Here is a 14,976-nt window from a genome sequence, read left to right as displayed (position 1 = left end):
CTGTATCAGTACAGCATCGGTACGGTCTGTATCAGTACAGCATCGGTACGGTCTGTATCAGTACAGCATCGGTACGGTCTGTATCAGTACAGGATCATTGTGGTCTGTATCAGTACAGGATCATTGTGGTCTGTATCAGTACAGAATCTTGCTGTAAGCTTATTAAAACTGTCTTCCTTATGCAGTATTGTGTGTGACTTTAATCATCATGAATCTGTCTTCTGCAGTTGCACATGGTCCACATGAATCAAAATTACGGTTCCATAGAAGAGGCTATAAAACACAATGATGGTCTGGCTGTGCTGGCATTCATGTTTGTTGTAAGTAATGCTCCTCAGTATTTACACTACCACGGACAGGGGTCACTTCAGCAGATATCTCAGCTCAAATATGTTCACAATGGCGTTACTGATATTACATTTAACATTCTAAAAGTAGACATAAAGGCCTCACAAAAGATGTCTGATCCTTTCATAGAAGAACAATTGTATTAACATTTGATTTTAGTTGTATTCCATCAATTATTTATCAAATGTGGTGTCTGCAATCTGTTGTTGAATTTCTGTATGGCCTAGCTACCAGCCTTACTGATAATGGAGCTGTTAGAAAGCACCCCCTCCTCTGGTGAAGCCACTAGTTAATAATGGGGGAATGGTCCAAAGAGCACTAGCCTCCCACTGATACTTCTCCTAGTAGGCCATTCTTCATGTCTGTGCCTAGGCATCAGGGATTAGATTTTCTACTCATTAACTCTGAATGGGTGGAAAATTTAGCCCTGAGTGTCAACAGGTTGTTCACGAGAGTGGGAGCCTCACAGCCGAGCCCAACCCTGACTTCATCCATGTTTACACGTTGCATGAGGAGTTGCTGAATAATGATCAGGAGCAGGAACTCTGATTGACATTTTCCCCTCATCTAGCTCAAGAGCACTGAGGCCAATTGTAGTATTCCAATTGTTGCCCTGGCTGAGATCAGACTGCGGATTGAACCTGGACCTACTGAGCTAATCAAGTTTCCTATTTGTGATTATAGATAAACACTACCTGATTAATCATAATGCACTGTGTTGATCAACTTGACTTTTATTTATCTCTATAGGAATCACCTGAAGAGAATTTAAAAAACAGATACCTGATCAATGCTTTGAAAAATATTCCGCAAAGTGGTAAGTATTAATAACAGTAAAAAAAAACCTTCTCTAACTCCCTCTGATTATACCTCTCGTTCCCTCCAATTATCTCTAGCTTTCTCCCCTGATTCTCTGTCTCTGTCTCTGTCTCAACTCTCTTGGGAAGTTTCCTGCTTGTATTTTAGTCCACTCCTTGCTAATGCAGTTAAAATGAGGAACTTGCTCTGTGATGACTGGTTGGGTACGAGTACGTCTTACCACTCTTTGGGGTGACTTTTGGTTACGCCAGTTCACAGTTCCAGCGCTCTGATATCTTTCATCACAGCAAAAGGCTATTTTTCTAGCTCTACATTTATATTTTCTCCTTGTTGTTTCCTTCAGAGCAACTAGAGATGGGCAGTAAATGCAGCCTTGCCAGCAACGCCCATATCCCGAGAATGAATTAAAAAAAACAACCTGTGCTCAGTTCCACATTTTCTTCCCCAAGTCTTCTCTTTTTTTCCTAGAAGCATTGACTCCTGCTGTGGTACAGTTGCCCCTGGGCACAAGGTGCCCTCTTGTACCTTTATACAAGTGGCCACTCTTCATGGGTGAGCCTAGTCAGTGAGTTTTGTTGGGTTATTTGACAGTGGAGGGACATCACAGCTAAGCCTGTCCTATGGCCTAATGTCCACACATGCGCATATTCTAGTAGGGGGTCACTGGATAGCATTCAAAAGTGAGAAACCTGGATTAATTTTTCACCTCCTTAGCTGAGGCCAATTATAATGCCTCTACAATTGGCCCAGCAGAGATCAACTAACTCAGATAACATTAGACTGAGGATCAAACTTGGGATCTTCTGGTGTTCCGCACTTAGTTTACCAAAGGAGCCATTAGGGTCACTGCGTTCAGTTCTTTGAGGAAGCATTCAAAATCCCAAGCAATTCCCTATTTTAACCATATCAGTATATTCCAAAATATTGCGAATAGTGGAAATCTGAAATAAAAACAGAAAATGCTGGACTCAGTAGGTCAGGCAGCATCTGTAGAGAGAGAAACAGAGTTAACGTTTCAGGTCGATCAAATGTGTTTTGATGAAAGGTCATCGACCTGAAACTGTTTCTCCATAGATGCTGCCTGACCTGCTGAATGTTTCCAACATTTTCTGTTTTTATTTCAGTATATTCCAACCTGCATTGTCATATTGGAGTCTCTTTTCATTTATCTTCATTAAATTTATTTTCTTAAATTGCACCCCTTGTTTTGTCCTTTTTGAAGACTGCTTGATGCTATCATTTTTCAAGGTTATGTGATCTCAACAAACCTTTCAGCCAAATAAGATTGTCAACTAGTCCAGGTGTGAACGCCTTGGCATGTGAGGTAATCTGAAAGTCTGTGGTTTTAATAAATTACAACAGTTTGCAACTTCAGGAGAAAAGGGGAGAGCAATGCAGGGAAAATAATAATTTCATTAAAAAAAATTCAATTTGTGTTTCTCTCTCTTTCTCCCTTTCCTCTTGGTTTTGATCTGTTGATAAGTAATGTATTGCAGCAATAGAATTCCAAGTCTTGAACCCTGCTGCAGTTCTCATTGCTAAAGTCAAATGGTGTCATTTTGTCACGAAATAGTAATGTTATCAGGAGAGGTAAATTGCTGAGAAGGTATATTATTTTCAATAACACATTCTCTGCCTGTTACCTGAAGTTCTATAATCCGGCTCTAGTAACAGCACTGTACACTCTGCAGTAAATGTAAAGTACTCTCTCTTTGTGTTGCTTGCTGCAAAGTTACAGAGTTTACATTATATAGCATCTCATAAAACCATTAATGGCCTTGAAATTATGCTGTACAGAGACTAGCGTACAATACTCAACATGTTCATAATAAATTCCTTAGTTCCTTGTTTTAATGGAATTGATAACCTGTTTAAAATAAACTGGTTAATAACTTTGTTAAAATAACGAACAAAGGAATTTAACATGAGCTTGTTTTGCGTTCATGCATTAATCTTCGTACAGTGTCATTTCAAAGTCTTTGTTAGTAAAAGCTGTTTTATTATCAGTTCTTTTGTCCAGATAATATTAAAGCTCTTTTTACTTTCCCCACTAAATTGTTTTTTTAGGTAACAGTACATTGCTGGAACCTTTCTCTCTGAAGGAAATGATTCCAGACCAGAAAAAGCTAAAAAAATACTACCGTTATGGCGGCTCATTAACTACTCCTGGGTGTGATGAGGCAGTAATCTGGACAATATTTGAAGAACCCATTGCTCTCAGCAGGAGTCAGGTAAGGCTTATTTGCTGAGCACCTGCGTAAACTATGCTATCAGCAGGAGGACCATTTGATAGGACTTATTAGCCTGAAAAAGAACATTTTCTAAAATTTCAATCTGCTTAAAGGAAAATAAGGGGACAGTTTTTGTGCTGTGGGTTAGTGACTCATTTGAGACTGCCCCAAATCATTACACTTATGTTCTTAAGCAGAGAAGGGAGACTCAGGGACTTGAATACAAAATCTAGACTGACACTTCAGTGCCGTACTCAGGCAGTGCTGCACTGTTGAGGGTGCCATAATTTCGGATGCGACGTTAAACCATGCGACGTCTGCCCTCTCAGGTAGATGTAAAAGATTCCATCGGGCTATTTTGAAGAAGAGCAGGGGAGTTCTTCCCAGTGTCCTGGCCAATATTTATCCCTCATGCAACACATAAAAACAGATTATCTGGTCATTATCACATTGGTGTTTGTGGGACCTTGCTGTGCGCAAATTGGCTGCCGCGTTTCTTACATTACAACAGTGACTACACTTCAAAAGTACTTCATTGGCTGTAAAGCACTTTGGGACGTCCTGAGGTCATGAAAGGCGCTATATAAATTTTTTTTTCTTTCTCATCAGTCTGAGATGGATTCAAAGTCACTGTGGTAAAATAACAGTGTTGTAACCCACTGTGCCACCCAGTCCGTTGGTGTACTTGAAATTGTTGGTGGAGTCACCTGGAGATCTAGTGAGCTCCACTCACTATCTGGAACAATGGTCTAACCAACAGGATATTGTGCTGGGTGACACAAGTGAGGTATTATAGCTTTACACAGGCCAAGAGAGGATCTTGAAAGTATTGATTGGAAGCCCAGGGATATCTGGTCCAATTGTTGATTCATGATGGTCCTAATGGATACCAACTTTAGTCTTAACAAAATCCTTTGGGATTACAGTGAGAAGGGGCAAAGAACACTTCAACAACAACAAATTTCAACAACAACAACAATTCAGATTAAGCTTGTGGAGTATAAAATGTCACCAAACAGTTCTCCTTCATGGTGCAGAATTTCAAAGCATACAATAGAAGGGCTTCCCCCAGCCCACATCCTGGACTAGCTGTGGATTTAAGCAAAAAGATTAAACAGTTGAACATAGGGAGAGGCCTGGCCTACACCAACCTTTCACTGAGCATACTGGAGGGACAGTCAGCCTCATAGTGGGTATGTCTCTTTGCCAAAGCCCCTCACTTAAGAATCTGGGTTAAGTTGTAGCTGATGAATATACCTGCAATGCAGCACAGGATTTAGATGTTTAGAGCATCAAGGTGGCTGTCATGTGACAAGCTGCCATGTATAGGTCCTTTCACCACGCTGATGGCAGAAGTCCATTGTATTGTGCAGAACTTTGAAACTTGGGACAGTTGCTGGAAGGCATAACTTAGGTCTCAAGCATGCGAACATGCTCTCTTATATCCAGGGCTTAGTTCCTGCGATGATACAGTTTCAAAGAGACAAGCAGCTGCTGACAAAGCTCCAAACCGCCAACTGGCAGAACCACTATTCAACAGGGTATGGTGTATGTTCATGCTGTGGTAAAGAGAGTGGTGGCAATGGACTCACACATTTTATGGTGAACTTTTCAGCTCACTATGCCATTTGTGAGAAGTTCCTGGTACGTGCTGTCTCTCTAATGAGGTCTCAGACCCATATTTATCATTTATCTAATGACAACAAAAACTTGCATTTATATAGCGCCTTTAACATATTAAAAACATTCCAAGGCGCTTCACATGAGTGTTATCAGATAAAATTTGACACCGAGCCACATAAAGAAATATTAGAACTGGTGACCAAAAGCTTGGTCAAAGAGGTAGGTTTTAAGGAGTTATTTAAAGAAGGAGAGAGAGGCGGAGAAGTTTAGGGAGGGGATCCCAGAGCTTAAGGCCATGGCAGCTGAAGGCACAGCCACCAATGGTGGAGCGAAGAAAATTGGGGATGCGCAAGAGGCCAGAATTGGAGGAGTGCAGAGATCTCTGAGGGTTGTAGGGCTGGAGGAGGTTACAGGGATAGGGAGGGGTGAGACCATTAAGGGATTTGAACACAAGGATGACAATTTTAAAATCAAAGCGTTGTAGGTCAGCGAGCGCAGGGGTGATGGGTGAACCGGACTTGGTGCGAGTTAGGATACGGGCAGCAGGGTTTTGGATGAGCTCAAGTTTACGGAGGGTGGAAAGTGGGAGGCCGGCCAGGACAGCATTGGAATAGTCGAGTCTGGAGGTAACAAAGGCAGGGAGATAACAATGACCAACAGTGAGCTTTGAAACACACTACTCCAGCCTGAAATTGATGACAATTCTTCATTGAGTTGTGTTTGAAATTTGTAATGCTTTAGAATGGCTTAAGTTCCCTGCCCATAGCAGCAAGTTCATTTGTTAAATTTATGATACAGAAGATCAGTGGAAAGGCAGCAAAATCTTTGTACTATGACATCTTTAACTTTGAATGCTGCACAGATTTCATATTAGTCCAGAACATGTGGTGCCAATTTTGCAGCTCTGTAGACTTGCTCGAGCTAATATTTGAACATCTCTGCTGGTATATTGATGTGAGGATATGTGGTGCCAAAATATTTTGTTTAACCATATTAACGATGTATCAATGAAACTAAAATTGTGAACAGTTGATAATACATTTTTCATCAAATTTTAGTCAAACAAATGGATTTTACAGTGTGATGTTATAATATTTCTGAGAGCCACTGATGTAAAAAGTCACAAGTACATATTCCAGCACATCATAGCTGCCCAACATTTGAAATCTAGCAGGTTTTATTTGTGGAGTGTTTCACGTAGGGATGTGTTGCATCTTAGGGCAGGAAGGAAAGCTGACTTCACCTGTCTTGACCTGCCACAGTGTGACCCTGATATTGACGGGGAGGCGGGGAGGGAGCGGGGGTGCCTGCCGGCAACCGGGAAACCTGGAAATACGGGAAAGGTGGAGGTCTTACCGGATTTAACGGCAAGACCTCATTAGAACTATTTTTGCTCAGTTTTTCGCCCGGCAGCCGGCCAGATTGAGATGCTGGCTGCTGGGCGGAAAAGGATGCTGTACAAGGCCACAGCTGGGGACCAGAGAGGAGAGGGGGAGGGAGAGATCGCCTGGAGGGAGACATCGCAGGAGTGTCAGCTAATCATGGGGGGTTGGAAAATCTGGTGGCTCTAGAAGATCGGTGGGGGGGGCGAGGGGGGTCGGCCAATCCTGGGAGGGCCTGGAGATCGCGGCAGGTTAGCTTGAGGGGTCCGGGGGGAAGCACTCCTGCTCCTCCTAGCCTACAGGCTGTGCTGGAAAAGCACTTACCTGCTGGATCTGGCAGTTCTTGCCTCCCTTTTAGCTGCTGGGTTTCCCGAGCCCTGGGAAACCCAGCCTGCAGCTGCTAAATCTAAATGGCTGCCAAAATCTGAGGCACGCAGCCTCATTAACATGTCACAATTACTGACCCGCCTCTCGAGAGCAGATTACTTGTCTAATCCCTAACCCACCCTGGTTAAACCGTAAGTAGGCGTGTTGACAGCTTGTTGGGGTCGGGTTTCCAATTTTAACAATTTAGCCCTTCCCACCCATCCTGGGGGATAACAGTTCCACTTGTGTGTTCTATTGGGTTCTCATGGGGCAGCTACTGATGCTGGCTGTGGAGAAGCCTTCAGTTCTCTGTTTTTAGAAAAAACAGTTCCATTGAGTGGAATGGTCACGTGAAGAAGTAATTGGGATAAAAGTACAAATCATTAAGCCAGTATGTGATTTATTTCAATTAAACAATCATTCGCCAGAGCTTTCAACTTCAGCGAGGATGTGAAACGGGCAACAGTGGAGTGGACACCCATTATACACGCCGCCCAATTATCTTTGCCATTGAAGTGTATAATGAAGTGTCCAATCTAATATCTCCCATTTTACACTATTGCTGAAAGTTAAAATTACCCCCGGTGGTAGCAAATCTCTCCGTTTCTACAGGCTACTAAATTGGATCTTATAGCTGCTGTTTTGGATTGGTATGGGTCTTTCTTGGACCATATTACACGCTGTAATGTCTATTCCTTATCTATCTTTTATTGTGTGTTTTAGATTAAGCCATGTAATCACTCACTGCATTCTTTATGTTTATGGAAAAATTCTCCAAAAATGATATACTGGATAAAAAAAATTGCCAACTGGAAACTTAACATGGGGTTTATCTTTATTGTTTCAGCTCAACGCATTCTCTAAAACTCTCTTCTTCAGTGATTCAAAACACATGGCTTTAAACTTCAGACCTGTTCAAAAACTAAATGGTCGTACAGTCTTTGTTTCGGATTCAGCTGTCAGACCTTTCGATGCTGCAGTACTGTCGGTGGTACTTGCAGTCTGGGCATCCATATTATTCAACTGAGCAACCTGCAGATCCCAACATTATCGCAGCAGAGCGCATTTTCTTCTCCTGTCCAATGGATTTAAAGGGAAACTCCAGTAATAGAAATATCTCAATGGTTAACAGTAGCATTTCACTTCTCGTTAGAAAAGTCCTGAAGTGAAAAAGGAATAAGAAAAAGTCTGTCCTGTCCTCACTTTAATCTATCTTCACAGTCAGCAGATAGGTGGTACTGATTCACTAGCTTGCTATTTTTAGTGTATGTGTACAGTGGTACAGCGGAGACTGTTTAATCAGGAAATCTCATTAGATCATGTTTTGCTTCAATTAACTGATTGTCCCTCATAACAGAAGTCCATTTTTCACACACGCCATGCAATACTGTACAGAACTTTAATACATCATAATATATTAAGAAGTTACAAATGAAAGGAAAACTAAGCACTCGATGTTACAACTACACTGTGTCAAAACTAAAACAGGAGTCAGTAACCTTGTTCCGTTTCTGAAACAGCAACCAACTGTAGCAGTCTCTTTATCTCAAGTAGTTTTTTCCAGTGGACCTACGTAACTGACACCATTTCATAGCAGCAAAGATATTGGTAAGGATTTTAACTGCCAGTAGGTTTTAGTTAGATTCCCACCTATCCGTGGTAGAATGAGGTCACGCCGATTTTAACTGCTTGGCCTCATCAACATGTCACCAGCCGACTTCCTGCCCATTCCAGGTGGAAAGTGGGCGAGAAACGGCTGCTGGTCTGCGGAAATTACTTGGCTAAGTAAGGCCTTGGAAAGGGTGCAGAGGAGATTTACCAGAATTGTACCAGAGAAGAGGCACTTCAGTTATGTGGAGAGACTAGAGAAGATTAAGGGAGATTTGATTGAGTAAATAAGAAGAAACTGTTTCCACTGGCGGGCGGGTCGGTAACCAGAGGACAATGGTGTAAGATAATTGGCAAAATAAAACAGAGGGGAGATGGGGAGAATTTTTTTTACATAGCAAATTGTTATGATCTGGAATGTACTGCCTGAAAGGATGGTGGAAGCAGATTCAATAACAACTTTCAAAAGGGAATTGGACAAATACTTGAAAAGGAAAAATTTACAGGGCTATGGGGAAAGAGCAGGGATATGGGACTAATTGGATATCTCTTTCAAAGAGCCAGCACAGACACGATAGGCCGAATGGCCACCTTCTGTGCTGTAAGATTCAATGATTCTAAGTGTGCGGAATGGGGTTTTGGGGGGTTCTCCAGGGAGAGTTTGCCAGGGAAGGCCTAAACTTTTCTCATGGGGTATCAGGTAGGAGCACCCTTGCTCCTCCTGGCCCCAGAAAGGAAAATACCTTGAATGGCTTCCTATGCTTCTGATCCTCTTGTCACTAGACCTTATCTGGCAGGAAAACCTCAGCAGCTTCCCTGCTCAAAGTAGAGTTAAAATCGCAGTCAGGGCCTGCTGATATGGTCGGACTCCAAACTGCAGATTTAAAGAAGCTGGCTTGAGGTGAGCGCCTTTGCCGCCTGCTCAGAAGACCAAGTTAAAATCGATGACGATAGGATCCAGGCGGGAAATTAGCAGGTAAGTTACATGGTCAATTTTAACTGCCTCCCCACTCAGTGAGGCAGGTAGGGTTAAACTCGGCCCCAATATATCAAATGTGGTGTGAGGCTGGAATGGGCTGAGCTCAGATTCAGTCTCATCCTCATCTGGTATTTCAAACATTGGTAGTTTAATTTTGACATGCTAAGGATTAGTTTAAATAAAAATCTTTTGAATTGCTTTCCTGAAGTTTCCCTTTAAAATAGAATTGATTCATTTCACTTAATGTTTCAACAGGCTTTGCGCATTTTCTATTTATTGCATTGATATTAACATAGACATATCGAGACATCAGGTAAAGAACTCGTTTTTATACAAAAAAGGAATCAAATTTTCCAGTTAGATCTGAACAAACCCATGCTGAACAAAGTGGGATTGCTTGCATTTTCTTCATTTGGTAATGCACTAGAAATTGTTAACGGTATTATTAACTAAAAAAATCTGTTAATTATTAAAAATGTACGCAGCATAATTTTTAGCCAGTATCATCTCTAAATAGAGTCATATAACAATTGCTTTGAAAAATTATTACGGAACACTGCCTAGATGTCAGTTGATGAATTGTGCAGAGCTCCAAAGTGGCACAAGTGCGTGAGCAAGTCGCCCCGTGAAAAGCTTGATATTTTTTTAACAAGCGCATTGAAGTACTTGAAATCACACTGCAGTATTAGTAATGATGTGGAGATGCCGGTGATGGACTGGGGTTGACAATTGTAAACAATTTTACAACACCAAGTTATAGTCCAGCAATTTTATTTTAAATTCACAAGCTTTCGGAGGCTTCCTCCTTCGTCAGGTGAGCGGTGTTTTCACATCGTTCACCTGACGAAGGAGGAAGCCTCCGAAAGCTTGTGAATTTAAAATAAAATTGCTGGACTATAACTTGGTGTTGTAAAATTGTTTACAGTATTAGTAACAAAGCGGCTAAAATAAGCGGGTTAACACCTTTATTAAAATAGCAAAGGAATTTCATATAAACGTATGACTGTTTTCATTACTAGTATACAGCGCAATTTCAACCCTTGGTGATAACATATATTTTAACTTATAATCAAATATTTAAAGGAGATGTTTAGGGAGTAAATTAAGAATAGTTCAACAGTTTCATAAGAACAAGTTTCAATTTTACACAGACTTCAGTGGTTACACACTACAGGCAGTCCGGGTTATGTTATGCTGTAGAACAGAGATTAAATAATGCAGATGTTTACAGTAACTGGGGAGTTCAGGATGATGGTCACCTACACACCTTAGACTGCAGTGGTCAGTGAAAAGTGCTGTGTTGCAAACAAGCATTTCACAGGTTTTCTAAAGTCAAGAATATAAGAGGATCATGAATCTGCTTCTGAATTACATACTGGCTGATAAAATTCTTTTCCTCTTCCATGCCAAACGGCACACGAGATAACCCAGTTCTTTCACCTCTTTACATCCAGCAGATCGTGCTCTGGGTTGTTTCCATGACAAAGTTCCTTTTTATGTGGCCACATTGTTAGCACGACTCCCAACTCCCTGCGATGGGATGGGGAGGAGTCCCCATCGGACTCCCCTCGGACGCGAGTAACTCCCAGGATGTCAACCCAGTAGTCAGAGGCTCTGGTCTCTGGCTCGCCGGGGCACTGATAAAATTACATACTTAAAAATGATCATTGCACTCATTACTCTCACTGGAAGGAGAAAAGGTTTCAATAAAAATGGAGGAGAATATCTACCGTAAATCTGAGCAGGCTAATGTGGTGGAATAGATTTTTTTATACTTAGGAATTCGTTTTTTAGTGCAGTAATTGACAATTCAAAGATATTAAGCATGTGTCTGGAAGAGATAGAATATTTGTCCCCTTCACAAAGCAGCACAAATTGAAGCTTTTCAAATATTCAGTGTAGGTATCCTTTTGTAGGAGTATTAAATGTACTGTAATTTCTCGGTGTTAACTGATGCCTGTTCATTTTTTTGTTCAAAGAGTCAATTTTTATTACTTAAGTTATAGTTGTTCGTTTTAGCCTAGAACAATGTCATTAATTTTTATTAAACCAATTACACTGTCCTATGGCAGAGCTTATTAATATTCCAATGGTTTTAACCAGGCAATGCCTGTACTGGACTGAGCTTTGTACGCATGTTTCTTCAGGCTGAGTTTATAATTTCAGATGGGTCATCAGGGAGAGGCACTAAGCAAGGTAGCGGTTGTGGCAATCTCCCAGAGGAAGGGTAAATTGTTGAGAAGGTCAATCCAAGATACTCACATGTACCTCATAGCAGATGCAGTGTAATATTGGTAGAGGCCTGAGAGTAAAGACCTCTGGTCATCAACTGCAGGTAACAGTGAACAAAAAGACCTAAGAAAAGGCAGAAAATAACTTGTAAAATAAGGAGATGGAAACTGTTCTATTGTAAACGGATCAAAAACTTAGTTACCTATGCATTGAGGTTATTAGATGTAAGGAATCTTACAACACCAGGTTATAGTCCAACTGTTTTATTTGAAAATCACAAGCTTTCGGAGGCTTTCTCCTTCGTCAGGTGACGAAGGCAAAACCTCCGAAAGCTTGTGATTTTCAAATAAAACAGTTGGACTATAACCTGGTGTTGTAAGATTCCTTACATTTGTCAACCCCAGTCCATCACCGGCATCTCCACATTGAGGTTATTAGATGCCGTCCTCAGTATCACAAACTCAGCAACTTACAAGTTTGAACAAAATCAGATATCAAAAAGCCTCAGGGTGCTACAGTGGCTATGATGGTTTAGCAATGTGTGTGTATCTTTAATCTCTGTAGCACTGAGCAGTTGGTAATTCTCTGTACCTGTAAAATGTAAATTATGGTATGGTAGATGGAGAAGTAAATATTTTTTCCTCTGCCATGCAGTGCTATAATTTGGGTGGGTGCCCTAGGGCATTCTTGAGAGGAGAAGACCAACAGGAACAAAATGGGTGACATAACCTCAAAAAAAATCCATTCAGAGCTTTAGCACGTTTAATCCTGGTGAAGAACAGCCTAACTGTGATCAGTTGGTTTCTTATAGTTGTGTATTCTGCCATAAGTGAATTAGCAACAAAGCAAAAGACAGGAGATATGCCTCTACTGAGACCATTGAACAAAGGCTCCTTTGAACAGATGTTGCCCCTTTCTGGTTTGCTTCCATTTAACCGTTATTTTTGTTATAATACATGGATTGTATTAGCAATGTAAAGTAAAAGGAAATTTTTGTTGCTGGTATCTTTTTATGTTGTACGTTAATGAGAAGATATGACAAATACAAACCATTAGATTCTGTTCAAACTGTATGCAATAATGAAATCCTGTAATATTTATGTACATTTTGAATTTTAATTAATGCAAACTTGTAAATAAAGTTCATTGAAATTTGTAATTTTGTTAACAGTATGAATGTATCTTGGCAGTTCTGTGAGAACTGGATGATTGTTATTGATATGTAAATTGAAAAATATTTTGTATAATGTAAAACTTTTCAAACCAAATATTTTTCCAGTTTCGTGACTTTTTTTAATCAATAAAGAAGTGTGCAACCTATCTAATTTCTTCAGTCTTTAAGTAACAGAGGATGGACTATCTGGCTAGTTTGAGTAACTCTCATAATTTTGAAATGTATATTGATGAGTAACCTAGGTCCTGATAATACTTTTCATTAAAAGTTGAAGAAAAGTCTATGCTTTCTCCCAAATTAGGCAGCTGCCAATGAAAGTGTGGGAATCGCATGTTTTAAATACTTGTTTTTTGCGAATGCAATTTCATTAGTGACAATCAAAAACTAACAGCCAGTCATAACATACCTCCAATACCAATCTTTTAATGCTTCTCCAGCAAATAACAGATCATTTAACCAGTATAAATATGACAAGGTAAATCAGGCCAGTAGGACCAGAAGACATAGATTTAAAATAGTGAAAAGTAAACTTAAAATGTCTCAAAGGGTGATAAGTATTGAAAATACGCTTCCAGGTAAGGAAGTGGAATTAAAGATATTACAAGTGTTCAGGATACCGTTGGCTGCCAGGCTAGGTAAGTTAGATCAGTAAGGGGATGGGAGGCTGGGTGAGTTAGATCATTAAGGGGATGGGAGGCTGGGTGAGTTAGAGCAGTAAGGGGATGTGATGTTGGGTGAGTTAGAGCAGTAAGGGGATGTGATGTTGGGTGAGTTAGAGCAGTAAGGGGATGTGATGTTGGGTGAGTTAGAGCAGTAAGGGGATGTGATGTTGGGTGAGTTAGAGAATAAGGGGATGGGAGGCTGGGTGAGTTAGAGCAGTAAGGGGATGTGATGTTGGGTGAGTTAGAGAATAAGGGGATGGGAGGCTGGGTGAGTTAGAGCAGTAAGGGGATGTGATGTTGGGTGAGTTAGAGCAGTAAGGGGATGGGAGGCTGGGTGAGTTAGAGCAGTAAGGGGATGGGAGGCTGGGTGAGTTAGAGAAGTGAGGGGATGTGATGTTGGGTGAGTTAGAGCAGTAAGGGGATGGGAGGCTGGGTGAGTTAGAGCAGTAAGGGGATGGGAGGCTGGGTGAGTTAGAGCAGTAAGGGGATGGGAGGCTGGGTGAGTTAGATCAGTAAGGGGATGGGAGGCTGGGTGAGTTAGAGAAGTGAGGGGATGTGATGTTGGGTGAGTTAGAGCAGTAAGGGGATGGGAGGCTGGGTGAGTTAGAGCAGTAAGGGGATGGGAGGCTGGGTGAGTTAGAGAAGTGAGGGGATGTGATGTTGGGTGAGTTAGAGCAGTAAGGGGATGGGAGGCTGGGTGAGTTAGAGCAGTAAGGGGATGGGAGGCTGGGTGAGTTAGAGCAGTAAGGGGATGGGAGGCTGGGTGAGTTAGAGCAGTAAGGGGATGGGAGGCTGGGTGAGTTAGAGCAGTAAGGGGATGGGAGGCTGGGTGAGTTAGAGAAGTGAGGGGATGGGAGGCTGGGTGAGTTAGAGAAGTGAGGGGATGCGTTTTGATGGACTTTTCTTGACCATTACTTTTTCTTATGCTTTTAATTGTTAAAAAGTTTAATGCAGCTGTGGAGCTTTTGGAGAAAATACCAAAACAGAAATAAGATGAACTAATGATGTCTTGTAAGTGTTAGCAAACTCAATAATGGAGTGATGCAAGCATTGTAATGGGGAGGGGTGACAGCCCACTTTCATATAAAGATGGCAGGAAAGCATGGCACAGTATGACTGGTTGCTGTTTCCAATATTAAGATGACCTGGCTGGAAGTGTGGAAACAGTGCATGATTTAAAAGCACAAAGAGAAGAGAAAGCACAAATATTACTCCAGCACCGGATGAGGGAAGATAGCAGGTGTAAAAGATATATGTGCAAAAATCATTAATGGCACAGAAAAATGTTAGCAAGGATACTAAGCTCTAGATTCTAGATAAAGGAGCAGAACCTTCAGGGTATTAATCTGTGGATAACTCTCAGTGTCACGCGATGGACCAGACAGGGAGAGAAAGATTAGGATTGTTAATGCATGGCTGCAAGGATGGTGTAGAAGGGAGGGTTTCAGATATCTGAGACACTGCGTCCACTTTTAGGACCATGGGCGGCTGTACAGACGTGTTGGCCTTCACCTAAACCGGAGAGGACCCGTGTCCTTGTGGAAAGGGTAAA

The 14,976-nt window shown here is 41.4% G+C and overlaps 1 protein-coding gene across 1 annotated transcript in view; it reads left to right on the top strand.

Moving 5' to 3' along the window:
- Positions 1-10,038, top strand: part of ca4a (carbonic anhydrase IV a) — a 30,584-nt gene extending 20,546 nt beyond the window's left edge. The window contains exons 5-8 of the mRNA XM_067967921.1: positions 228-320; positions 1,099-1,165; positions 3,235-3,398; positions 7,617-10,038. Coding sequence (XP_067824022.1) covers positions 228-320; positions 1,099-1,165; positions 3,235-3,398; positions 7,617-7,796 — 504 coding nt within the window. The 3' untranslated portion in view covers positions 7,797-10,038. The remainder of the gene's footprint in view (positions 1-227; positions 321-1,098; positions 1,166-3,234; positions 3,399-7,616) is intronic.
- The last annotated feature ends 4,938 nt before the right edge of the window (positions 10,039-14,976 follow it).

The sequence above is a fragment of the Heptranchias perlo genome, chromosome 28 (genome assembly GCF_035084215.1).
Source record: "Heptranchias perlo isolate sHepPer1 chromosome 28, sHepPer1.hap1, whole genome shotgun sequence".
In the NCBI taxonomy this organism is placed as follows: Eukaryota; Metazoa; Chordata; class Chondrichthyes; order Hexanchiformes; family Hexanchidae; genus Heptranchias; species Heptranchias perlo.
Note: the sequence above shows the minus strand (reverse complement) of the source record. Positions and strands in the feature narration are given on the sequence as shown.